Source organism: Sorex araneus, chromosome 6, assembly GCF_027595985.1.
Source record: "Sorex araneus isolate mSorAra2 chromosome 6, mSorAra2.pri, whole genome shotgun sequence".
In the NCBI taxonomy this organism is placed as follows: Eukaryota; Metazoa; Chordata; class Mammalia; order Eulipotyphla; family Soricidae; genus Sorex; species Sorex araneus.
The window spans coordinates 165,846,524-165,871,844 of NC_073307.1; the positions used below are offsets into that span (position 1 = coordinate 165,846,524).

At 64.2% G+C, this 25,321-nt stretch overlaps 1 protein-coding gene across 1 annotated transcript in view; it reads left to right on the forward strand.

Annotated features, from left to right (window-relative positions):
- Positions 1-10,151: 10,151 nt before the first annotated feature.
- LRP5 (LDL receptor related protein 5) overlaps positions 10,152-25,321 on the forward strand; it is a 56,299-nt gene continuing 41,129 nt past the window's right edge. Inside the window, exon 1 of the mRNA XM_055141798.1 lies at positions 10,152-10,272. Coding sequence (XP_054997773.1) covers positions 10,215-10,272 — 58 coding nt within the window. The 5' untranslated portion in view covers positions 10,152-10,214. The remainder of the gene's footprint in view (positions 10,273-25,321) is intronic.

Below are 25,321 nucleotides of genomic sequence, written 5' to 3' on the forward strand. Positions count from 1 at the left end.
TTTTTGCTTTTTGGGTCACACCTGGCGATGCACAGGGGTTACTCCTGGCATTACACTCAGGAATTACTCCCGGCAGTGCTCAGGGGGATCATATGGGATGCTGGGAATCGAACCCGGGTCGGCCGCGTGCAAGACAAATGCCCTACCTGCTGTGCTATTGTTCCAGCCCCAGGTTTTTTCTTTATTGAACCACAGTGAGATAGTTAAAGCGATCATGTTTGAGCTACAATCATACAATGATCGAACACCCGTGCCTCCACCAGTGCACAGTCCCCACCACCCATGTGCCCAGTATCCCCCCATCCCACCCTCCCCTGCCCCCATGGCAGACAATGTCCCCCGTACTCTCTCTCTGCTTTGGGGCATTATGGTTCGCAATCCAGACACTGAGAGGCCGTCATGCTGGGTCCTTTATCTACTTTCAGCACCTCGCCCCTCCCGAGTGACCCCTCCAGCCACCCCTGACTCAGTGACCCCTTCTCCATCCCAGCTTGGGCAGGACCGTCTGTTACACGGGTCCGACAGGTAGGAGGAGCTATCACACAGCTGAAAATTGATTTCCTGGGCCCTCCCGGCACCCCCCAAGGTCTCTCACACCAGAATCTTCCGCTCGGTTTCCGAGGAGGGCTCCCGAGGCCGGCGCCCCCCCTCCCCCGCCTCACTGAGCTCCGTGGATTGTCCAGAGCTGGGCGTGCAGTGTTTGCCAGCGCGACCTCCGGCATTGGTCACCTGCAGCTCACGGAAGCAGGTGGCCATGGCGGTCTCAGTTGAGGACTGAGCCCAGGGCCTCAAGCCTGGCTTTGCCTGTAGGAGCCCCAGATTCGCCCGCAGCCTGGCCGGACCCCCGGACACTGCTGGGAGCCAGCCCTGAGCACAGAGCCCGGGGGAGCCCTCAAGCATCGCTGGGTGTGGCCCCCAAAAACAATAATCTGTCACTGTCACCGTTGCTCATCGATTTGCTCGAGTGGGCACCAGTAACGTCTCCATTGTGAGACTTCTTGTTACTGTTTTTGGCATATCGAATACGCCAATAATAGTACGTAAAAAAGTGAGATAAGTAAATACTGTTTCCGTGGCTTCCGCAACTGTAGGAATGTGTTGGCAATTGTGGACACCCCCCTGTCCCCGCGCCGGCCACTCTTGAAGCCCATTCACCTTCATTCTTTTTTTTTTTTTTTTTTTTGCTTTTTGCGTCATACCTGGCTATGCACAGGGGTCACTCCTGGCTCTGAACTCAGGAATTACCCCTGGCAGTGCTCAGGGGACCATATGGGATGCTGGGAATCGAACCTGGGTCAGCCGCGTGCAAGGCAAACGCCCTACCCGCTGTGCTATCACTCCAGCCCCTCACCTTCATTCTGGTTTGGTTATTTATTTTGGGTTTGGAACCACACCTGTGATGCTCAGGGCTTACTCCTCACTCTGTTTTCAGAAATTACTCCTGGTGGTGCTCAGGGGACCATATGGGATGCCCGGGACTGAACACGGTCAGCTGCATGTAACGCAAATGCCCTCCCCGCTGTGGTATTGCTTTGGCCCAAATTCTGGTTTTAACGCAAATGCTGAGTCAGAGAAATAGTGCAATGGGGAAGGCACTTACCTTGCACGCGGCTGACCGGGGTTTAATCCCCAGCCCACTATATATCCCCTGAACACCACCAGATATAATCTCTGGTGCAGAGTTAGAACTAAGCCCTGAGCATTGCAGGGTGTGGCCCAAAATCTAAAACAAATTAAAGAAAAAAAAAATAAAAGCAGGGGCTGGAGGGATAGCACAGTGGGGAGGGCATTTGCCTTGCACGCAGCCAACCTGGGTTCGATTCCCAGCATCCCATATGGTCCCCTGAGCACTGCCAGGAGTAATTCCTGAGTGCAGAGCCAGGAGTAACCCCTGTGCATCGCCGGGTGTGACCCAGAAAAAGCAAAAATAAATAAGTAAGTGAAAGCAAACGCTAACACCAGGGCGGTACATGCAGCTCGGTGGTTAGACACGTGCTTCCTATGTATGAGGTGCAGGGGCTCCAGCCCCACACCACAAACCCAATTCCAGACATCCAACAATTCATCTGAAAATACTTCAGTGTCTGAAGCTTCCAACAGTCACAACAGCGAGAAACAGAGCTGCAGTAACTATGCTCATCTACGCTTGTTTATTTGTTTGGGGGCCACACCCGGTGATGCTCAGGAGTTTCTCCTGACTCTGCACTCAGGAATTTCTCCTGACCGTGCTCATGGGACCACATGGGGTGCTGGGGATCAAACCGAAGTCAGTCAAGTCCAAGGCAAACGCCCTACCCGCTGGACAATCGCCCCAGCCCCCTCACCTCTACACTTCTAAGTAATAATTTCCTCGAGTATTGATGTCCAGGTTTCTGTTTGGTGTCTGGGCTGCCAATTGCCTCCAAGTTAATGCTGATGGCTTCCTGACCACTTCAAGAGGCCGACACATTTCCTGCCAATGCTACCAGGCATTAAAATAACACTTTCAAAACAGTGTTTCTTCGAGTATTTTAATGGGCTCGGGACCAAAAGGAGCTCCCTGGAGAGTTTGTCAGCTATTTGGTCAAAACCAGAAACACTTGGCCATGGATTCCTTTAAAAATATCCTCTGCAGGGGCCTGAGTGATAGCACAGTGGGTAGGATGTTTGCCTTGTACCTGGCCGACCTGGGTTCAATCCCTGGCATCCCATATAGTCCCCCGAGCACCACCAGGAGTAATTATTGAGTGCAGAGCCAGGAGTAACCCCTGAGCATCGCTGGGTGTGACCCAAAAAGAAAAAATATATATATATATATCCTCTGCAGGGCTGAAGCGATAGGCCAGTGGGGAGGGCACTTGCCTTGCCAGCTGCCAGCCCAGGTTCCACCCCTGGCATCCCTTATGGTTCCTCGAGCACTGCCAGGAGTGATCCCTGAGCACAGAGCCAGGAGTAATAAGTCTTGAGCACTGTTGGATGTGGCACCCCCCCAAAAAATATCATCTGTGCTAAGGCTGGAGAGTTAGTATAGTAGGGGAGACACTTGCCTTGCACACGGCCAACCAAGGGTCCATCCCTGGCACCACGTATGGTCCCTTGAGCACCTCCCGGAGTGATCCCTGAGCACAGAGTGAGGAGTGAACCCTGAGTGTTCCCAGGGGCAGCCCCCAAACCAGACCCAAACAAACAAAAGCATCACCCCTGAGCTGGAGATACGGCTCGTGGGGTGTGTGTGAGGCCCAGGTGTGGCTCCCGGTGCCACACGGCCCTGGAGCATAGCCCTTGACCCCAGCACTGGCACCTGCCCTGCTGGGAGTGGCCCCGGGCCCCGGGCTCACTCTGGCTCTGCTGTGTCTTCGTGGCCTTGATACCAGAGGACTCTTGGTCCCGGAGAGATGGCGCTGGGGGCAGGGCGCTGGCCTCGCCAGGGCTGACCCAGGTTGACCCCTGGCACTGTTTAGGGTCCCCAGGAGTCAGCCTTGAGAACCGCTGAGATGGCCCCTCAGAAAGAAACCTTAAAACGATAAAGCTTTTACCTCAGATAAATAAAGAAAACGTTTGTCTCTGTGCCCGTGCTAGAAAACTGGTAAGAAAGATCAGACGGAAGCATCTGGAAACGACGGAGTTTGAGCTCGGTACATAGTTTTATAGGTTTCTGCTCTCGCGTTTATTCTTGCCTTTATTTTCTTTTTTCCTTCTTTCTTCTTTCTTTCTTTTTTTAATTTCTTTTTTGTCGCACCCAGGGGTAACTCAGGGGTTACTCCTGGCTCTGCACTCAGGAATTACTCCTGGCGGTGCTTGGGGGACCAAATGGGATGCTGGGAATCGAACCTGGGTTGGCAGCGTGCCAGGCAAATGCCCTCCCCGCTGAACTGTCCGTCCGGCCCCTCTTCCCTCCCTTCGTTTGTTCGTTTGTTCGTTCGTTCCTTCCTTCCTTCCTTCTTTCTTCCCTTTCTTTCTTGGGGGTCACACCCGGCAGTGCTCAGGGCTTACCCCGACTATGGCCCTGGACGTGCTGGGTGGCGGGGTCTGTATGCAGTGTTGGGGGATGAACCCGGGCCAAACATTTCTGCAACAAATGTGAATTTGCGGGGAGGGCTACATCCAGAGATGCTCAGAACTTACTCCTGGCTCTGAACTCGAGAGTTACTCCTGGCTGTGCTCAGGGGACCCTACAGGGGACCACAGTAATCAAACCCGGGTTGGCCTCGTGCAAGGCACATGCCCTCCCTACTGTACTGTCACTCTGGCTCTAGGCAGGAATGTATTTTGGAGAGGGGCATTGGGCCACACCTGGCTGTGCTCGGGGCTCTGACTGTGCTTGGGGACCCTCCGCGGGGCCAGCGATGGGACCAGGCCAGCCACATGCAAGGCGGGTGCCCCACCTGCGTGCTGTGGCTCCTGTCTGACCAAGGCGGCCCTTTTGGGCAGGGGCCTGTTGCGGGCTGTGTAGGACGCAGAGGGCAGGGCTCCAGCTGCCCCCGTCAGGCCCCCAGGCCCTGCATCCGCCCCAGGCCAGGGGCTCTGCCTTGCCGAATCTGTTTCCTTATCACAAAACGGGGGGTGGGGGGGTGTGCGTGGAGGAGAAGGACTGGGGCAAAGGTTTGCCATGCACTCGGCCTACCCAGGTCCCATCCTTGGCATCCCACATGGTCTCCAGAGCCCACCAGGAATGAGTGATCCCTGAGCACTGAGCCAGGAGCAAGCCCTGAGCACTGTCAGGTGTGGGCTCCAAGCCCAAACCAAACAAACAAAAATAAAGCAAAAAGCCAGACCTCATTAGCAAGCTGAGGGGCGATGAGACCACAGACTCGGGGGTGGGCAGGGACCAGGAACGATGTCCACCGCCCATCAAGGCATGGCACGGAAGCCCAGCTTGGTGCTGGGGAGGACCCCCCCACATTTTCCGAGGCACAGGGTGGCCCCCCGGCCCCCCAGTATTGGTGCGGAGGCTGGCTCCTGCTGGCCGTGCCCCCTCCTGCTGACCCCGGGGGGCCCTGCTCCCGGCAGAGACATTTTATACTTTCTTCCTTGTTTTCTTAATCCCCTGCGCAGCTGGTCGGGCAGTGGACACCTGAGCCCCGTCCAGTTTATTTCACCTCTTCTTGTTTTTGGTTTTGTTTTTCGGCTTTGGGGCCACACCACAGGGCTCAGGGCTTACTCCTGGCTCCGTACTAAAGGATAACTCCTGGTGGTGCTCGTGGGGCCATGAGGGACGCCAGGGATTGAACCCAGGCCGACCGTGTGCAAGGCAAACACTTGCCCTTTGTCCTATGGCTCCAAAGCCTCAATTTTAGTATTGTCACTCTTTTTTTTTTTTTTGCCTTTTGGGTCACACCGGCGATGCACAGGGCTCACTCCTGGCTCATGCACTCAGGAATCACCCCCGGCGGTGCTCAGGGGACCATATGGGATGCTGAGATTCGAACCCAGGTTGGCTGCGTGCAAGGCAAACACCCTACCCACTGTGCTATCACTCCAGCCCCAGTATTGTTACTCTTACTGGGCTGGTGATGCTGAGGATAAACCCATCCCTCATGGGTTCAAGGCGTGTGCTATACCGAAAGCCACAGCCCTGGGCACCAGCATGCTTTTATCCTGACGGCGTCGGGGCTGTGCCCTGGGAAGCCAGCAGAGGTCCCAGGTCACCAGCTGGACTTGGCTGGGGAGCCTGGACCAGCAGGCCGGGCGGGCCGCTGCTGCCCCCTCGTGGCGAAATGTCTTACTACAGACCAGCGTCTGGGCTGCGGGCGGGGGAGGGGAGGGGCGGGGAGCAGAAAGCCAGTCTCAGCCCTGGGAAGCTCAGGGCACCTTGTATGGGGCTGAAATGGGGTCTTCAGCTCCTCCCCTTTGGTTTCTGTATTTCGGAGGGGGCACAGCCAGCGGTGCTCAGGGCTTGCTCCTGGCTGTGCTCAGGGATCACTCCTGGAGGTGCTGGGGTGATCAGATCCAAGCCGGCAGAGCAAGCCTCTAAACCTCTGTGCCATCTCTCTGGCCCCCTCAGGACTAGGAAGTTCTATGCGGCGCCTGTTATCGCGAGCGATGGCCTTCCTTCTGGGGCAGGGCCTGGGTCAAAGCGTGCCTTGCACGTGGCCAACCTGGGTTTGATTCCCAGCATCCCATATGGTCCCCTGAGCACCGCCAGGGGTGGTTCCTAAGTGCAGGGCCAGGAGTAACCCCTGTGCATCGCCGGGTGTGACCCAAATTAAAAATAAATAAAAATCGTGCCTGGCTGGAGCCACGTCTGCCCAAAGCGCGAGTGTGCCTCCCCGCTCTGCCCCAGAAACAGGGCCGCCTGCCCCCAGCCAAGCCCGCGAGCCTGGCTCTCCACAGCCGCCAGCTTCTTCCTCTCTGGGTTGTTTTTGGGCCACACCCAGCAGCCTCCAGGGATTGCTCCTGGCCTTGTGCTCTGGGCTCATCCCGGCATTGCGGGGGTGGCCCGACCCTGCCCCCCACTCTGAGTCCCAAGGCACCCCAGCTTCCGGGTGCCCCCCCTGTAGGTCAGCCCCTGTCTGCCAGGCCTGGACCTGCCCCCCCGCCGTGCCCGCCCCCACGACTGCGTTTGGGGGCGCCAAGTCAGACCCTCTTTCCCTCTAGCCGCTCCTCTGGCCCACGGGCTGGTCCTGAACCTCCCCCTGCCGGCCCAGCCCAGGCCTCTGTCCTGAGCCCCAGGCCCTGGACACTCACTTTTCCCAGGGACACAGGGACAGCTCCTGGGGGCTCAGCCCCGCGCGGGCTGAAGGGTGCTCCCCGGCCGCCCCCTGGGCTTCTGCCCTTCTGTTCCCCAGCCTGAGGGGGCCCGGCTGTCCTGGCCCTCCCAGCCCCCCGCACGCCCCTCTGTTTTCTCATCAGAAACAACTGCTTCTCCGGTCTTGAACTCGGACCCTGCTGGCCGGCGGCACCTGTGTCTGCTCTCGATGCCCCCGCCCTGCCCCTGTCTGCTCTGAGCCCTCCCACCCCGCCATACCCTCCCCCTCCACGGCCGGGCCCTTCCCAGCGTGTGTCTCGGCCAGCCCGGGGTCCTCTGGCTCCAGCAATACGGACCAGACTTGTGGCATCTTCTTCTTCTTTTTTTTTTTTTTGCTTTTTGGGTCACACCCAGTGATGCACAGGGGTTCCTCCTGGCTCTGCACTCAGGAATCACCCCTGGCGGAGCTCAGGGGGCCATATGGGATGCTGGGAATCGAATCCGGGTTGGCCGCGTGCAAGGGCCACAGGCCCTACCTGCTGCGCTATTGCTCCAGCCCCTTGTGGCATCTTCTCGCTGGGGTGGGCCGGACTGTGACAGCTCTTCCTCCTCGTTACGTGACGGACCCTGTGAGGCCCCCAGAAGAGGCCCGTTCCTGGAGGTGACCGCAGGGCCCGGCAGAGCCGAGGCATCTTATCTGGGGACTTAGCTCGGGCTGGGAGACCCACCGGGGAACGGGACTTGGGACTCCTGCACCCGAGGAAGCCAGGAGCATGTGCCCGGGGATGGAGTAAAAGCGCGGCCAGTTCTCCAGGCCCTCCCGCCTGTCACTTCCCTCAAGGTTCTGCACAGAACCAGGAAGCCTGAGTCTCTCCTTTGGGTGCCCCAGTTCTTTGGGAGGGCCAGGGCTGTTGGGTGTCCCCCCAGTCAGCTTCTGAGTCCCTGGGCTCCCATCCGGGTGTTGCACCCCCTTCCGGCAGGAAGAATCGGCCAAGGGTCATTTTCTCCTGCGTCATTTGCATAACTGGGGGGGCGGGCCCTGGCTTCTCTGGAACCTTCCCTTTGGGACTTGCCTTAAAATGCCGGTGACTGGAAGGGTTCCCTGAGTACAAAGCCCCCAGGGCTGGCCCCGGGGCTCTGTCCACCAGCCAGCATCTGGCCCTCAAGTCCCTCCGCCCGTCGTGCCGAGTTCTGCCCCACACCTGTCCAGACCCGGACCAGCTCCTTCTTTGGGGCTCTTGCAAGCAGAGATTAGAAATCCGGCCCCCCCTTCCCCCTACACAGCAGGGGCCCAGGGCAGGGGCCCCGGGCGGGTGCTGAGCCGCTCTCCCACCCTCTCCCACCCACTGCACCTGGTCTGCTAGTTTGTGGGGTTCTCTGGGGCTGCCTGGAGGAAGCGGAGGCCCTTAGGGGCGGAAGTGCCAGGCAGGGTAGGAGGGAGCTGGAGTCGGGGTCCTGCTCCGTGTGAGGACTGGGGGGACAGTCGTTCTGGGGGTTGGGACCACACCAGGTTGGTGCTCAGGGCTTACCCTGGTGGGCTCGGGGACCCACGAGGTGCCAGGGGTGGAGCTGTGCAGGCAGGTGCTCTATGGGCTGGACTGGCACTCCAAGTCCCTCCCCCCACCTTTTTTTTTCCTTTTTCTTTTTTGGGCCACACCCCGGTGCTCTGAGCTCACTCCGGGTTCCTTCTGTGCTGGGGCTCACTCCTGGCGGGGCTCCAGGGCCCCCTAAGGTGCCAGGACGGAACCCAGGGCGGCTGGGTGCGAGACAGATGCCTTTCCTCTCCTGTCACTCCTACTCCGGGGGCCTGGCTGCCCCGCCCCCCCCAGTGTTGCTCCTGGGCACGTCCTGGCCACTTCTGTCCCTCCCACGCGCTGGCCCAGCTTCTCCTCCGGGCAGTTTACCCCCCTCCCTTTCCTGGCCCGGCTCCCCACACCCTCTCCTGCATCCTTGACCTCCCAGTTCCTGGGGTCAGCGGCCAGGCTGCCGGCCCTGGATACTGCCCCCTGCTGGCAGCTGGGTACCCTGACCCGGGTTTGACTCCTACCCGCAGCGGTGCTTCCCTCCCCCTCGCTAGGAAGGGGCGGGGGCTGGAGGGGTCGGGGGAGAGTGCGGGCAAGGGGGTGAGGGGTGCAGCGGCCTCCACCCCCGCCGCCTCCTGCTTCTAGAAGTGAGGGCGCGAGTCTGAGGCTGGTGACCTGCCCCGCACAGCTGGTCGCTGGAAACCGCGGGACAGGGTTTGAATTCCGTCCCCGAGTTGTCCCGGTCCCCTCCCCGCCCCCCCCTTCCCCCCCGCAGGTGACCACTCCACCTCCCACCACCTGGAGGGGTGGGCGTCAGGGCAGCTGCATCTGGAGCTTGGAGACCTGGGGGCGCCTGTGGACCCAAGCCAAGGTGAGGGCCTGTCCAGGCGCCACCAGGCTCCGTGCGGGGCGCACAGTTCGCCCCCAAGGCTCCTCACGCGCCCCCGGCTCTCTGCTCCCGGCAGGTGTCTCCCCGGCTGCGGACCCCAGCCCTAAGAGGTCCCGCAGTCCCGGCGTTGCCACGCTGTGACCCCCTCGGAGCAGCGCCTTTCCCACGCCCCGCCCCAGCCTCAGTTTCCCCACAGGGGACTCAGCTCCACAGGTGACACACCTGCTTCCCGGGCTGGCTGGTCAGAAGGGGAGAGGTGGGCTCTCAATCCCCTCCCACCCAACCCGGGAGACCAGGCGGTGCCGGGCTCGGAGGGCGCGCACGGGGTTGGGTGGGGCCTGGGGGGAGGGGGGGACGCAGGCGGGAGAGCCCCGCGGGCGCGGCGGCGGCGGGGGCGCGGGGTGGCGCATTGCGGCGGGGGCCCCGGGGGCGGGTGGTCTTGGGGGGTCCGCGGGAGGGGGCGGGTGGCTGCCGGGGGCTCTGGACTGCAAGGGGCTCCGGGGGGCGCGGGGTCCCAGGGGGGCGCGTGGTCCTGAGGGGCGCTCGGGGTGGCGCGTGGCCGCGGGGGGCGCGTGGTCCCGGGGGGCGCGTGGTCGGGGGAGGGGGACGCCTGGTCCCGGGGGGCGCGCGGTCGGGGGGGTCGCGTGGCCGCGAGGGGCGCCTGGTCCCGGGGGGCGTGTGATCTGGGGGGACGCCTGGTCCCGGGGGGCGCGTGTCCGCGGGGTCGCGTGTCCGCGGGGGGCGCGTGGTCCCGGGGAGCGCGTGGTCCGGGGGGGACGCCTGGTCCCGGGGCGCCTGGTCCGGGTGGCGCGCGGTTGGGGGGGTCGCGTGGCCGCGAGGGGCGCCTGGTCCCGGGGGGCGCGTGATCTGGGGGGGCGCCTGGTCCCGGGGGGCGCGTGGCTGCGGGGGGCGCCTGGTCCCGGGGGGCGCGTGGCCGCGGGGGCGCGTGGTCCCGGGGCGCGTGAGCGCGGGGGCGCGGGCGCGCGCGGCGGGCGGGGGGCGCGGCGTTGCTGGGGGGCGGGTCCCGGCGCGGCTTCCGCCCGCTTCTCCGCCTCCTGCCGGCCGGTCCCGGGCCCGCGGGGGGAGGCCGCGCCATGGAGCCCGAGTGAGCGGGGCCGTCGGGCCGCGGGACGCCATGGAGCGGCCGCCGCTGGCGCTGCTCGCGCTTTGCTGCAGCCTGGCCCTGGCGGCGGGTAGGTGGGCGCGGGGGTCGCGGCCGGGCCGGGGCGGGGGGGGGGTGCCCGGGACGGCACTTTGCAAGTTGGGGGCGAGTTGGGGCGCGCGCCGCGGGTCCCCGCCGCCCCCCGCCGGCGCCCCTGGCCGCGCGCGGGCCCTTTGTCTCGGCCGCCCGGGCCCGTCGCGGGGACCCCGGGGCCCCTGGCGGGGACCGCGCGCCCCGGGCGGCCGGGGAGGGCGCGCCAGGTGCGGCCGGGCGGGTCCTCACCTGCCCGGGCCCGGGGCGCGGCCCGCCGGGAGCGGCCGCGGGGACCGCGCGGGGACTCGGGCCGGCCGCCCCGCCCCGCCCCGGCTCCGGGCCGGTCTCCGAGGGCCGCGGCCCGGCCCGGCCCGCCCGCCGCCCGCCAAGTTCTGGGGCGCGTCGCCCCGGCCCGGCCGCTGGCCCCGCGCCGCCCGCGGCCCGACACCTGCCAGGTGCCCGGACAGAGGCCGGGACGGGGCCGGGACGGGGACGGGACGGGGCCGGGACGGGACCGGGACGGGGGACGGGACAGGGCCGGGACGGGCCGGGACAGGGCCGGGCACCGCGGCCGCACGCGGGGCGACGCTCAGGCGCTGAGCGCGGGGCCCGGCCCGCCCCGTCTCGCTCCAACTTTCCGTGCGTGCCAGGGGTGCGGCCGAGGTCCGCGGCCCGGGAACCTGCGCGCCCCGTGAGAGCGACACGTGTCCCCGCACCCCGACACCGCCCCGCGCGCGCGCGCGCTCCCTCCCGAGTCGGCCCGGGCTTGGGGTGCTGCAGCCGCCCGGGGTGGGGCCGGCGGGGCCCCTGTCAGCCCGCCGCCCCTCCCCCGGCCCCTCCCGTACCGCGGTGGCAGTTGGTGGTGTGGGGGGTGCCGGGTCCCTTTGTCTGGGCCTCTTGGAGGCGCACAGCTGTCTCCCCGAATATTTCCAGTGTGGGCACCGCGGGGAGCGCCCCGGCCTGGCTCTCTGAGGTCACACCACTGAGACTCCCCCACCCCAGAGCATGGAGATAGTGTGTCCCCCCCCCACTCCCAGCCCCTCAATTTGTCGCTCTCTGCAGCCTGTTTGCATTTCCCGCTGTGACTGATAGTGGCCAAACAAGGTGACCCAAACAATGACAGCATCTGGGTCCTTGGGGCGGCTGTGCCTTTTCTCTCCGGAAATGGCCGGATCCTGCAGCCAAAGGGTTTTTTTTTTGGGGGGGGGGGTGCACGGTGTTTGTGTTGAAGGTGGGGTTTTGCAGTCAGCTGCGTTGCTTTTCGCTCGCCTGTAGTTTTGGATTTCCTGTACTTTTGGGGGTGACGTTGCTGGAGCCTGTCTGGGCGCCTCGGGAGGAGGCAGGAAGGGGCGCCCGGGTGCGAGACTCCCGCAGGACCCGCCTGGAGCGGGGCTGGGGAGGCTGCCTGGTGGCTTGTCCCACACGGCCTCTGCCAGTTCTGCGTTTCAGCCTGGACCCGGGCCAGTACGTTGGTGGCTAATTATTTCTCCCGATTGCTTCCTGTTACCATTTGAAACTCGGGGACCCATGGAATCGCCTTTGTTCTAGGGGTCCTGGTGGAGGGTGGGGGGTGGCCCCGCTTCCCTCTGCTACCTGTGCAGTACCGGCTCCAGGACCGGCCACCTCCCCAGCAGGTGGCCAGCCCAGACCTACGGGAGCCCCTGCGAGGGTCCCCCACGGTCCCCGCTGCTTCTCCAGGCTCCGGGGGCCAGCCGTTGCAACTTCCCCCGACCCCCGGGGCGCCTGGACCCCTTCGGTCCGGACGGGGGTTTCCGCTGGTGGGGGCCACCCACAGCGTGCAGACTTGGCGGGGGTCTGGGGGCTTCCTGCGGACTCAGCTGGTTTCCTGCCGGCAGTGCAGGCTTGTGGGGTCGAGGGCGGGGCTGGGGGGTCACCCGTCTGGCCTGGCGCCAGGTCCTTGCTTCTTGGTGCCTTTTTCCCAGGAGGGGACGCTGGGAGGTGGACGTGGTCACTGGGCGAGGTCCTTGGCCAGCGCGGGGTCCGTGGTGGCCGGCAGACTTGTCTCGGGGTTTTGGGCACCTGACCTACAGCCCCTCTGGGGAGCCCAGTGCCCCCCAGCTTGTTAACCTGCAGCCTGACCGGATGGGGGGCCTGGGCGGCTGACCTGAGGGGGCCTCCGTCTTCTGGAGCGTGGGGTGGAAACGCTTCCCGCCGCTCCCTGGGCCGTGGGCCTGGCAGGATGTGTGCGGGTCGGGGTGCCCTCAGCCCAGGACGCCCAGAGCCTCCTGGAACCAGGAAGCCGAGGCGTCCTGGGGGAGGTGATCGACAGAGCTTTCATTGACTTGAATTCTTTGTTTTGGGGCCACACCTGGCGGTGCTCAGGGCTGACTCCTGGCTCTGTGCTCAGGGCTGACTCCTGGCTCTGTGCTCAGGGCTGACTCCTAGCAGTGTTCAAGGTTTACTCCTGGCTCTGTGCTCAGGGCTGACTCCTGGCTCTGTACTCAGGGCTGACTCCTGGCTCTGTGCTCAGGGCTGACTCCTGGCTCTGTGCTTGGGGCTCACTCCTAGCGGTGCTCAAGGCTTACTTCTGACGGTGCTCGGGGATCACTCCTGGCCCCGTGCTCAGGACTCATTCCTGACGGTGCTCGGGGATCACGCCTTGGGGTGACGGGGATCAAACCCAGATCAGCCATATGCAAGTCAGACCCCGATCTGTTGTATTGTCATCGTTTTGGCCCATTGATGTTATTGCTTTAGCTCTAATCCGAGTAAAGCTAAAGGACCCTCTGTAAAGCCTGCGTGGGTGGACACAGCTTTATAATGGGCGCACCACTTCTCGCGTTCTAGAACATTCCTACTACCCTGACTAGAAGACAGATCCATGCTCACTCAGGAGTGACTTCCTGTTGCTCTGACCCTGTCCCACTATTATGCTCTCTGTCGCCGTATCTGCTGTCCGTGTGTCTGTCTGCTGTGTGTCTGTCTGCTGTGTCTGCTGTCCTTGTGTCTGTCTCCTCTCTTTGTGCCAGTCTGCTGTCTGTCCGTGTGTCTGTCTGATGTCTGTCTGTGTGTCTGTCTGCTGTGTGTGTCTCCTATCTGTCTGTCTGTCTGATGCCTATCTGTGTGTCTGTCTGCTGTCTGTGTGTCTGTCTGATGTCTGTGTGTCTGTCTGCTGTGTGTGTCTCCTATCTGTCTGTCTGTCTGATGCCTATCTGTGTGTCTGTCTCCTGTCTGTGTGTCTGTCTGCTGTCTGTGTGTATCTCTGCTGTGTGTCTGTCTCCTATCTGTGTGTCTCTCTGATGTCTGTCTGTCTGTGTGTCTGTCTCCTGTCTGTGTGTCTGTCTGCTGTCTGTGTGTCTGTCTGCTGTCTGTGTTTCTGTCTGCTGTTTGTCTGTGTGTCTGCTGTCTGTCTGTGTGTCTGTCTCCTGTCTGTGTGTCTGTCTGCTGTCTGTCTGCTGTCTGTCTGCTGTGTGTCTGCTATCTGTCCATGTGTCTGCTGTCTGTCTGTCCGCTGTCTGTGCATGTGTCTGCTGTCTGTCCACGTGTCTGTCTGCTGTGTCTGCTATCTGTCCATATGTCTGCTGTCTGCTGTCTGTGCGTGTGTTTGTCCATGTGTGTCTCTGCTATGTGTCTACTATCTGTCCATGTGTCTGTCTTCTGTGTCTGTTCTCTGTTCATGTGTCTGTTTATCTGCTGTCTGTCCGTGTGTCTGTCTGCTGTCTCTCCATGTGTCTGTCTGCTGTCTGTCCGTGTGTCTGTCTGCTGTCTGTCCGTGTGTCTGTCTGCTGTCTGTCCGTGTGTCTGTCTGCTGTCTGTTTGTGTGTCTGTCTGCTGTCTGTCCGTGTGTCTGTCTGCTGTCTGTCCGTGTGTCTGTCTGCTGTCTGTTCGTGTGTCTGTCTGCTATCTGTCCGTGTGTCTGTCTGCTGTCTGTCCGTGTGTCTGCTGTCTGTCTTTCTGGGGTTTGTGCACCCGGAGTCTCAGGGGTGGCTTCTCTACACTACAGAATGTTTTGGGGTTCAGGCTGCAGCCTGGCCTGGCGCCCCGTTGTCTTTGGCCGCGCTGCTCCTGGGGGCCTCCGCGGGGCTGGGGCTGGTCTCGGCGGGGCCCTCACCGCCAGAAGGCGGAGGGGGTGCAGAGGAGGGACGGGGGAAGGGGTGGGGGTGGCACCTTCTGGCTGAGTCCAGCATCTCAGAAGCGTGAGATGCTGAGTCCTGGGGATCTCCCAAGCAGTGGGCAGGAGTCTGGAGGGCTCCTGCCGCGTCCCTGAAGCCGGAGGGTGTAGGGCCCTCGGCCATGGGCTGTCGGCTGGGTCGCGGGCTGGACCTGTGCCATGATGTCCACCCCCAGCCATGGCCGCTGGTCCGTCGGCTCGTGCTCACAAAGCGGGGGGCGGTGGTAGGAGCCACGGCCCCCCAACCCTTCCCCAGGCCTCTTGGCACTTGCAACCCCACGATCTGATTCCGGGGGGCCCCGTGCCCGTCTAAGAGGGCGCGGCCGGTGAGGGTCTAGGGGGTCTCAGCTGTTTGAGTTGCAGCTCCAGCTGCAAACCCTGCCCTGGGGGAGGGGCCTTGCCCCTCGGGGCGGTCAGCCCAGGCTGTGGGGACCCCTGAGCCTCTCTGTCTCTGAGATCCCGGCCTGTCCAGGTGAGTCCTCGTGGTCAGAACCATGAGGTCACTGTGCCCTGGGCAGTGTTTGCCACAGGGGCGGAACCCCAGGGTTGTGCTTGGTTTCTGGGTCACACCCAATGGTGCCGGGGCTGACTCCCGGCTCTGTGCTCGGGGCTGGCTCCTGGCTCAGCGCTCAGGGGTTATTCCTGATAGGTCGGGGATCACATGGGGCGACAGGGCTAGAGCCCGGGTCATCCTCATGCACGGTAAACGCCCTCCCTGCTAGTGACACCGGGCCCAGGTCCCTTCTCTCCAAGGACATGCAGGTGCCCCCTCGGGGGCTGCCGTGCTGGGCCTACAGGCCGGAAAGGAGGGGCTGGAGGGCGGGGTGCGGGGAGCGGGGGGCCTGTGGGCTGGCCTGGCTGTGCCTCTGTGAGGGGGGCAGGGGGCGGGGCTCTGCCGTTGCCGCCGTAGTGGCAGGAGCCCTGGTGGGGCTCGCTGGGCCATATGGTGGTCATCTGCATTTCTGGGGCCCAGAGCGGGGGATGGAGCCCAGGGCCCTGGGGGGCTGGGGAGGGGACCCGGGCCGCGTGCCTGCTGGGTCCTGGAGCTCTGGTTTGTGAGGCGCTGGCCTTTTCACTCTGCCTGTGGGGTTCCACCTCGCCGCACTGGGGCAGCCCCTCGAGGCCCTCCCTGGGGTCCCCGGGCCGCCAGGGGTGCTGTGGGGGTTGTGGGTTCGGTTTGCGCTTCTCCCGGTGACTGACGGTGCTTCTGTACATGACCCCCGGACCACAGGCTTGTTTGCCCATTAAAAAAAAAAAAATTGGGGCTGGAGCGATAGCACAGCGGGTAGGGCGTTTGCCTTGCACTCGGCCAACCCAGGTTCGAATCCCAGCATCCCATATGGTCCCCTGAGCACCGCCAAGGGTAATTCCTGAGCATAGAGCCAGGAATGACCCCTGTGCATCGCTGGGTGTGACCCAAAAAGAAAAAAAAAAATTAATGGGCGAGGCAGACAGTGCAGCTCCAGGGCGGTGCCTTTCACAGCGGCCACCGGGCCTCGGTCCCCGGCACCCGATATGGTCTCGAGCACTGCCCGGAGAGATCCCCGGTCCCTGCCAAGTGTGACCCCAAATCCCAACTTCCCACCGGTCAAAAAAGGAACCTAGAAGAAAACACCTCGGCAGACCAAAGGCAAACCCGCGCCTGTCCGTGTTCAGGCACAGGACGGTGTGATTGCTTCTGACACTCCTTACTGCTTGTGTCTGGGGCCGTCCTGGCTGTGCCTGGGCCCGCGTGTGCCCGGGATTGATTGGGTCAGCCGTGCAAGGCGACCACATTCCCCCGGGGCCGTCTCTCTTCTCTGCCTCCTATTCCTGAGGGTTTTTTTGTTGTTGTGTTTTTGTTTTTGCTTTTTGGCTCACACCCAGCGATACTCAGGGGTTACTCCTGGCTCATGCGCTCAGGTATCATTCCTGTAAGTGCTCGGGGGACCATATGGGATGCTGGGAATTGAACCTGGTTCGGCCAGGTGCAAGGTACATGCCCTCCCTGCTGTGCTATTGCTCCAGTCCCCCAGTCCCCCCGCCCCGCCGGGGTTGTTTTTGTTCCTTTGGGTTTGGGCCACACCTGGCGATGCTCAGGGGTTACTCCTGGCTCTGCACTCAGGAATCACTCCCGGCAGAGCTCGGGGGACCATATAGGATGCCAGGGTGGCATCCGGGTCAGCCGTGCGCAAGGCAGATGCCCTCCCTGCTGTACTATGGCTCCGGCCCCTTACCCCGAGCATCCCCCTGCAGCCCCGGCACTGGCCAGCGCACGGTGCCTTCAGAGGCGTGTCCCCTCGTCCCCACTGTCCCCAGGGCTGCTGGTCCTTCCGCCAGTCTCTGCTCTCGCCTCGGCCCATGCCCGCTGGCGCTGTGTTTGCGGTGGACGGTCAGTGCTGCTCTGTGTTTGCAGTGGACAGTCGGTCCCTCTCTTGACTTCCGCCGCTTTTCCTTCTGTCCCGAGGCAGGTCCATGATGCTCGTGTGGGCAGTTGTGATTGCCGGGACGGTGGACCGTCCCGTGTGGACGCTCCCTGGCGTCGTGGCGCTGCGGAAGGCTGGCCCGTGTCGGCTGAGGGTGTTTAATGCCCTCTCGCCCCCGCTGGCGTCTTCCTGCTCCTGTGTTCTGCATCCCAGATATGACGGTGGTCTGCGAGTTTGGGGAGGGCGGAGACTCTGGGGACGGTCAGTGTGTCCTGCCCGGCTGGTCAGTGCCGCGGGAGCTGGCCCGGTCCCTTAAGAGCGCTGCTCTTTCGGGCAGCCCTTCACACGGGGCGCCTGGAACCGCCCGCCCCGCTCTGCGGCCTGTCGGAACTAATAATCCGTATCAGTGTTTTCTTTTTAATTTTTTTTTTGTTTTTGCTTTTTGGGTCACACCCGGTGATGCACAGGGGTCACTCCTGGCTCTGCACTCAGGAATCACTCCTGGCGGTGCTCAGGGGACCCTATGGGATGCTGGGAATCGAACCCGGGTCGGCCGCGTGCAAGCAAACATCCTACAAGGCAAACACCCTACCCCCCCCGTGCTATCGCTCCAGCCCCTTTTTAATTTGTAAAAATGTTGATTTTTTAAAAAATTTTGTTTCTGGGCCACACCTGGCAGTGCTCGGGACATACTCTGGGCTCTGAGCTCAGTGCTCACTCCTGGTGAGCAGGGAACCCTCCCGGGTGCCGGGGACCCAGCCCGACTCGGCCTCGTGCAGCGTCTGGGACCAGCTGATGTTGTTTTAGTCTCCGGGGTCCCATGGGATATTCTGAGACCTGTGTGGGTCCCCCCGCCCGCCCCAACATGGTTCTTTTCAGAGTGTGTCACTGGGTGTCCATTTGCCCCGAGATCAGCGTCAAAGACTGCCACGTCCTTGATCTCCTGCTGGGGCACGGTCAGTGACCGATAGGCGTCAACGGGCTGGACCCACAAGCTGGCCGGCCTCGGCGGGGCTGGACTCTGCCCTCTGGAGCACTGAGCCGGGCTTGGCTTGGGGAGGCCTCGGCTCTCTGCCCGGGCCCGTCCTGATGCCCGCGCCCGCACCGCCAACCTTTGACCCCCTGTGAATGCGGCGCCTGGGAGCTTTGAGGGCCTCTCCCCACTAGGGGTGGTGGGCCTCGGGTGGTCCTCTGAGTGGGGGGAGTGGGCTGGCCCTTGAGGTGTTACTTTTTTTGGGGCGTGCGGGGTGGGGGGCATTTCCTTGGACTTTGCCAGTGCAAGCTTGGCTCTGAGCACCCTGGAGGGTTGGGGTGCAGCAGGCGTGAGGGCCCCCCAGGAAGACCAGCCCGGCTGGAAAACAGCCCCGGGCCCTAGTCTTGTGCTCCGCTGACCCCGGTCCCTTCTCTGGGTCCCTCGCCCAGCCAGGGGTGAGCCCTGAAAATAAGCAGATCAGCATGGCAGAGCTGGAGAGATAGTGCCGCCCTGTGGCGACCTTGGCCTGGAGGGGGAGGCCCCAGGACGGACCCCCGGGTCTCCCAGGCACTGAGTGGGGACCCCTCCCCTACACAGGTGTCACGGAGCTGCTCTGTGGTTTTGTTTTGGGGCCACACCTGGCGGTGCTCAGGGCGTACTCGTGGCTCTGTGCTCAGGGGTCCCTCCTGGCGGGCTTGCGGGAACCTGCAGGCTGTCGGGGATCGAACTCGGGTCGGGCGCATGCCAGGCCAGCGCTCTGCTGCCCTCCGATTGCTCCCGCCCCGCTGTGGCCGTGACTGAGACACGCTAGGCTTGTCTCTGTCTTCGTGCTAGCGTGTGGTACGTTATTCTTCTTTCCTGCTCTGCTTGGGAATGGTCACAGGTTTGTAGGATGTGGCCGAACCCAGTGAGGTGGGGCCGGAGCACAACGGGGAGGGCGTTTGCCTTGCACGCAGCTGGCCTGGGTGGGCTTGATCCCCGGCACCCTGTAGGGCCCCCTGAGCAGGAGTAACCCCTGAGTGCAGAGCCAGGAGTAACCCCTGAGCATTGCCGGGTGTGAGCCCAACATTTTTTTAAAAATCTCTAAAAAACCTTAAAAACAGGGGCCTGGGGACCATGGCTGTTAGGGTTCCCCCTTCTCTGCTGGGGGCTGCGCCAGCTTCCTCCTGCAGAGCTGGGGGGCGCCGGGGGGGGCGGTGCTGCAGGGCACACTTGCCTCGCCTGCCGGAGACCCGGCTCCTAGTCCCGGCATCGCCTGGTCCTGGGTCCGGAGCCAGGGGACCCCTGAGCGCCACCAGGCGTGACCTGACCCTGCCCCCCTCCACAGGGGGCTTCCAGAGAGACACAGGCTGTGACAGGAGTCGGTGGGGGGCTGGATCCTGGGCTGGGAGGAGGAGCCCCTGCAGAGTCGGGTGAGGGGGTGAGGACGGGGGGGGGGGGGGACGGGCACCTCCAACAGGCAGACCCCGCGGCGCCCCTGAGGGGTGGGGGCGGGCCCATGGGAGGGTCTGTCTGAGCTGTGAGGGTGGCCGGGACCTGCCCCGAGCTCCCACTTCAGGTGCTGGGAATCCTTGTCCCCTCCTGCCAGCACCCGGGGACCCGGCTCAGCAGAAATCACCAGGGCGACATGCAGGCAGGAGGAAGGTTCTGGAAGGCAGCTGTGCGTGTCTGCGGGTCACACGCTTCCTCACGGCTGACCGGGCTGGAGACGCTGCCCTTCGCCGTGGCTCTGGGGGTCCCAGCCGGCCGAGCGTTCGTCGGTGGGAGACCCCACCGCCGCCTGCACGCTGCAGCCGCAGGAGATGTACCTGTGGCCACGTTCCCTGTCCTACCCTTGGGGGCCCCCTTGCCCTGGAAGGGCTGCAGCCCTGGGCCCCAGGGACAGCTGGGTGTCTCCAGTTACCCCCAGTCTGCGCCCCAAGCCCCTGGAGCCGGGCACGGTGGGGGCGGGGCGGTGCCATGAGCAGGTCCCACCGGGGAACGGGGCTGGGTGGGGGCTTCAGCCTCGTCTGCCTTCCCCGGGACCCTGCAGAGCCCCGGCCCTGGACATCCCCGATTCTCAGGAACCCCAGGGCCCGCGCCCGCCCTGCTCTCGGGGAACCCTGGGCCGGGCGCCTGGAGCTGGAGCCGTGCCTCCCTGCTGGCCCCCCGGCCTCTGTTTGCACCGGAAGGCCTGGTGTGGTGGGGGCTTGTCATGTGGCTCCAGGCGCTTCTGTACCCCGTTCCGTCCCGGGCGCTGGCCTGCACCCGGCCTTGCTGTCCGAGCCCCGCGGCCCCCTGGGAGCTGCCCTGGCGGGCGGGGGTGTCGGTGGGGCCCAGCGGCCTGTGTGCGGCTGCCCGCCTCGGCGCTCAGTCTCTGGTAGACGCCCGAGAGCAGGAAGAGCTGGGGGGAGGGGCCGGGAGCTGGGGGGCTGCTGGGGGCCCCGTGTGCCTTTGAGGAATGTGTGTCCTGTGTGTGCACGCCTGTGCTGGTGCTCTCTGGGGGCCGGGAACCACAGACCCGTGTGTGTGGCACACATGTGTCATGGGACACAGGCACAGTCGCTGTGCAGGCCCATGCACGTGCACCCACACACACGGGAGTGCATGGATGCCACACTCACATTTGTACACACATGCATTATGCCCCCACACGCGTGCATACATGTAAATACTCCCCCACAGAGCTACACACTCAATATGTGCTCCCTTATGGGCACACACATGCATACAGTTATGCATACACGGACGGGCACTCCCACACACAGGAACACACGTGTAGGTGTGCAGACAGGCAAACATGAATATGCCCCGATGCACATGCACCCACACGCACGGGAGCACATGTATGTTGTGCTCATGTGTGCACATGCCTTCACTCACACGGGCTCATCTCCACGCATGCACACCATTTCCACGTGTGCACACAGACACAGGCCCGGGGGTCCGGCGCTGCCCTGAGCGCGGCCTGGGGGTCTGACGGTGGCTGCCTGGCGGCTCCCGAGCCCGTCTCCGTCTGGGCCCCGCTGGGCTTGGCCGTGGGCTGGGCCGGGTGCCAGGTGCGGGCAGTGGCGTGGGGCGCGCTGTGTAATCAGCTGCTATATTTTGTCGGAAATGAGCGCCTTCGTGTCGGGCTGGCCGCTGGCGAGCGCCGGGCCTGGGAGAGGCCGGTGGCCCCGCTCTGCCCCAAGCCGTCTAATTAGTGTGGGCGCACGCGCGCCCCGAGGGCCCCCCGGTGGCTGTGCCCCTCCCGCCCCCTCCCAGGCGGTCCCTGTGTAGCAGGTCGTGCCCGTGGGGTGTCACTCAGGCTGTGGCCGCGGGTGCGCGGGTGAGCAGTGTCCGGTCAGGGCAGGCTCCTGGCCCGGGACGGGGCACAGACGCCTGATGGCAGTGCCCTTCCCCGGCACCTCACTCCGGGGCCTGCAGCGACCACGTGCCCAGCCCTGGGGTGAGCGGCCCAGAGTGGGGGCCCTGGGGTGCCCTGGGCCATGCTTGGCCAGTCCAGGGCTTGCAGGGGACAGTGGGACCCTCCCACACCCCGTCCAGGTGGCTAGCCCGGCCCCTCCCCGTGTTTCCGTCTCGTGCCGTGATTCCTGCCCTCCTGACCCTCTTTCCCTGTCTTCCTGGGGGCCTGTCTCCGCCTTTAGCGTGTGGGCCCGCTGGGGTCGGCTGGACGGGCTCACCCTGCCGCCTTCGTGGCCCTGCGTTTATGAGCATTCACGGCTGTGACAGAGAGCATGTGTGTCAGTGACTGTGCACATACATCTTTGCATGTGTTTGTGCGTGTGCGCAGATGTTAGCACAGACTAGAATGGGGGTCAGGGATGGCAGAAATGGGGGTGACTGAGCTGGGGGGAAGAGATTAGCTCGAGCTGTGCTGGGAAACTGAAGAGGGTTCAGGGCCAGTATAACCAGAGAGCCTGCAGGGGTGAGGGGAGCTGGGAGCTGGGCAGGGGTGAGGGGAGCTGGGAGCTGGGCGGGGTGAGGGGAGAGGGGAGCTGGGCAGGGGAGAGGGGAGCTGGGCAGGAGTTGGAGAGAGGAGCTGGGCAGGGGTGAGGGGAGAGGGGAGCTGGCCAGAGGTGAGGGGAGGGGAGCTGGGCAGGGGAGAGGGGAGCTGGGCAGGAGTTGGAGAGAGGAGCTGGGCAAGGGTAAAGGGAGAGGGGAGCTGGGCAGGGGAGAGGGGAGGGGAGCTGGGCAGGGAAGAGGGGAGCTGGGCAGGAATTGGAGAGAGGAGCTGGGCAGGGGTGAGGGGAGAGGGGAGCTGGCCAGAGGTGAGGGGAGGGGAGCTGGGCAGGGGAGAGGGGAGCTGGGCAGGAGTTGGAGAGAGGAGCTGGGCAGGGGTGAGGGGAGAGGGGAGCTGGCCAGAGGTGAGGGGAGGGGAGCTGGGCAGGGGAGAGGGGAGCTGGGCAGGAGTTGGAGAGAGGAGCTGGGCAAGGGTAAAGGGAGAGGGGAGCTGGGCAGGGGAGAGGGGAGGGGAGCTGGGCAGGGGTGAGGGGAGAGAGGAGCTGGGCAGCGGTGAGGGGAGAGGGGAGCTGGACAGAGGTGAGGGGAGTGGGCAGGGTTTAGGAGACAGGGCAGGGGTGAGGGGAGCAGGCAGACGTGTGAGGTTCAGGGGAGCCCCATGCCTAGCACCAGGGCGGGTTGGACGGTTGGGACCCGGGGCGGTGCCAGCTGGCCAGTGCCCGCATTGTTCCCTGGTGACCTGGCGAGGAGCAGAGCTTGCAGCATTCTGGAAGTTTCCTGCAGCCGCTCCCAGCCCGCCCCGTGCATAGCTGCCAGCCGGGGTAAAGGGCCGTGTGCCCCGTGCTGGCCCTGGTGCCGGGGGCAGGCGCCCTGCCCTGGCCTGCCCTGCAGGGCAGGAACGTGCCTCCCGTGGGCACAAGGGGAGCCTTGGCGGGCGCTGCGTGCCCGGGCCGGCCCGGGAGGTGCCACTGTCCCCTGCCCGGGAGGAGGAGGGGCCCGGGGGACACGGGCTGCACGTCCCAGGAGGGAGGCTCCGAGGCACGCGGGGGTGGGCGCTGAGGCCGGGGTGGTCCTGGCTCGCTGCGTCCCGAGTGGTCAGACGGAGGAGGTGGAGGCTGGGCCCCGGGGCAGGCAGAGGGGACGCTGGGCGCCTGGCCCCACCGTCCGGCTGGGTCCCGGCGCGGATCTGCCCATAAAAGGCAGGAACCTCGAGGCCCCTATTGTTGGCGCTGCCAGGGCCCTGCCCGCCCCCAGCTGGGGCAGCGGCCGCCGGAGCGGGGGCTCAGGGAGTGTGTGTGTGTGTGTGTGTGTGTGTGTGTGTGTGCGCGCGAGCCGGTGTGCGTGACCGCGTGTGAGTGCTGTGTCAGCGTGTATGGCTTTATGTGTGTGAGTGTGAGTAGGTGTGAGTGTATATATGTTGTGTGAGTGTGTGTATGCATGTGTGTGTTGTGTGAGTGTGTGAGTATTTTGTATGAGTGTGTGTGTGTGATGTGTGTCAGTGTGTGACTACACATACATTGGGTGGTTGCGGGGCCAGGGCATGTGTGGAGTGTGTGTGTGTGTGTGATGTGTGTCACTGTGTGACTACACATATATTGGGTGGTTGCGGGGCCCAGGGCATGTGTGGAGTGTGTGTGTGTGTGTGTGTATGATGTGTGTCAGTGTGTGACTACACATACATTGGGTGGTTGCGGGGTCCAGGGCATGTGTGGAGTGTGTGTGTGTGTGTGTGTGTGTGTGTGTGTGTGTGTGTGTGATGTGTGTCAGTGTGTGACTACACATACATTGGGTGGTTGCGGGGCCCAGGGCATGTGTGGAGTGTGGTGTGTGTGTTTGTGTGTGTGTGTGTGTGTGTGTGTCAGTGTGTGATTGCTCGTGTTGGGTGGTTCCAGCGGCCAGGCTGTGTGTGGAATGAGTGTGGTCCTGGGAGGAGGCCAGGGGCTGTGGGAGGGCGAGGGGTCTCCTGTGGGGGGGCCAGGCTCTGGTATCTTGTGCCTTGGGGAGCGCCAGGTTCCTCCTGGGGCCCCTCACCGTTGCCACATGGGGGTGTCACCTGCTTGCGTGTGTCCATGTGTGCATGTACTATGTTCTCACCTGTGTGCACACGCGTGTCCCCGTGTGTCTCTGCGTGCACGTGTGCCTGGAATGTCTTGAGCAGCAGTGTCGGCCATGGCCCCTGGTTTCCTGCAGGACTAGGGGTCACTGTGTGCGGGTGGACGCCAGGGAGCTGGGCTAGCGCCCGGGGGGCCCTGGCAAGACCCTCTGTCTAGTTGGTCTGGGGGGAGGGTTGGGTCCCCCGGGCCAGTTCTGCCTCGTGTGAGCCTCCCAGGTGCGTCCAGCTGCTGGTGGCCCTGGCCTTCTCAGGCTCCTCCTGCTGCAGGGGGTGGTGACGGCCGGGTCCCGGGGCAGTGGGGATGGGGCCTTCCTCAGGACTCCCTCACCTGGGACGGCACAGGGGTCCTGGGACCGTGCGCTGGGGGGCCCTGGGCGGGTGCCCTCCTCGTGGCGGACTGAGCGGGACCCCTGCACCCCCTCCCTGCACCTCACCCTGAACCCCTCCCTCAGCTCCCCGCCTAGCACCCCTTCCTGCACTCCCTCTCATGCGCGCCTTGGACCTCCATGGGGCCGGCACCTGGGGTCCCTGGGGTCCCGCCCCTGGGCCTTGTCTCTGCCCCCCTGAGGAGGGCGCTCACGCCGGGGCCCTCAGTGGGTGCCCGCAGGCCCTTGGGGGCACCTGTGTTTGGGGGAGGGGTCGGCGTCCCAGAGCACCTGCGTCTCTGCCAGCCCCCCTGGGCCTCGCCTCTGCTGCAGGATCGCTGGGACCCTCCTGCAGTGAACCCTGAGGGGGAGGAGGCGTGAGGGGGTGCGGCAGGGTCTGGCTGCTGTGGCTCTGCCCCCGCGCAGCCCCCCACTTTGCCCACCTCCCTCTCTCCTTTTTTTTTTGCTTTTTGGGTCACACCTGGCGATGCTCAGGGGTTACTCCTGGCTCTGCACTCAGGAATCACTCCTGGCGGTGCTCAGGGGACCATATGGGATGCTGGGAATCGAACCCAGGTCGGCCGTGTGCAAGGCAAACGCCCTCCCCGCTGTGCTGTCGCTCCAGCCCCACCTCTCTCTTTATCCTTTCTCTCTCACTCTCTCTCTCCCCCCTCTCTCCCTCCCTCCCTCCCTCTTTCTCTCTCTCTCTCTCTCTCTCTCTCTCTCTCTCTCTCTCTCTCTCTCCCTCGGCCTGAGTGCACCCCTTCGGACCCCACGGCCACATCCGCCCCCTGTGGCCGCCCGTGTGCGGGCCCCGCCCCTCGCAGGTGGGGGCTGTGGGCGCCCCCGTGGTGCCCGCGTGTCTGTGCCGGGTGGGCTCCGGGTCTGGCCTTGGCCTCCTTGCCCCCAGGCCCCCGTCCAGGCCCGTGGGGGAGATACTGGTTGCAGCTGAGAGAACAGCGCCCCCTCGGCCTGCTTTGGGGCCACACTTGCCACCCCGGGGGTGGCTGGGGGCTCCCCGTGCCCGCGGCCCGGGTGGTGCTGGGGTTCTGGCCCCTCGAGCTCTGCCGGGCCCAGTCGCCGCGTGGGGTCTGGATGGCGTGGGCAGGAAGGCCCT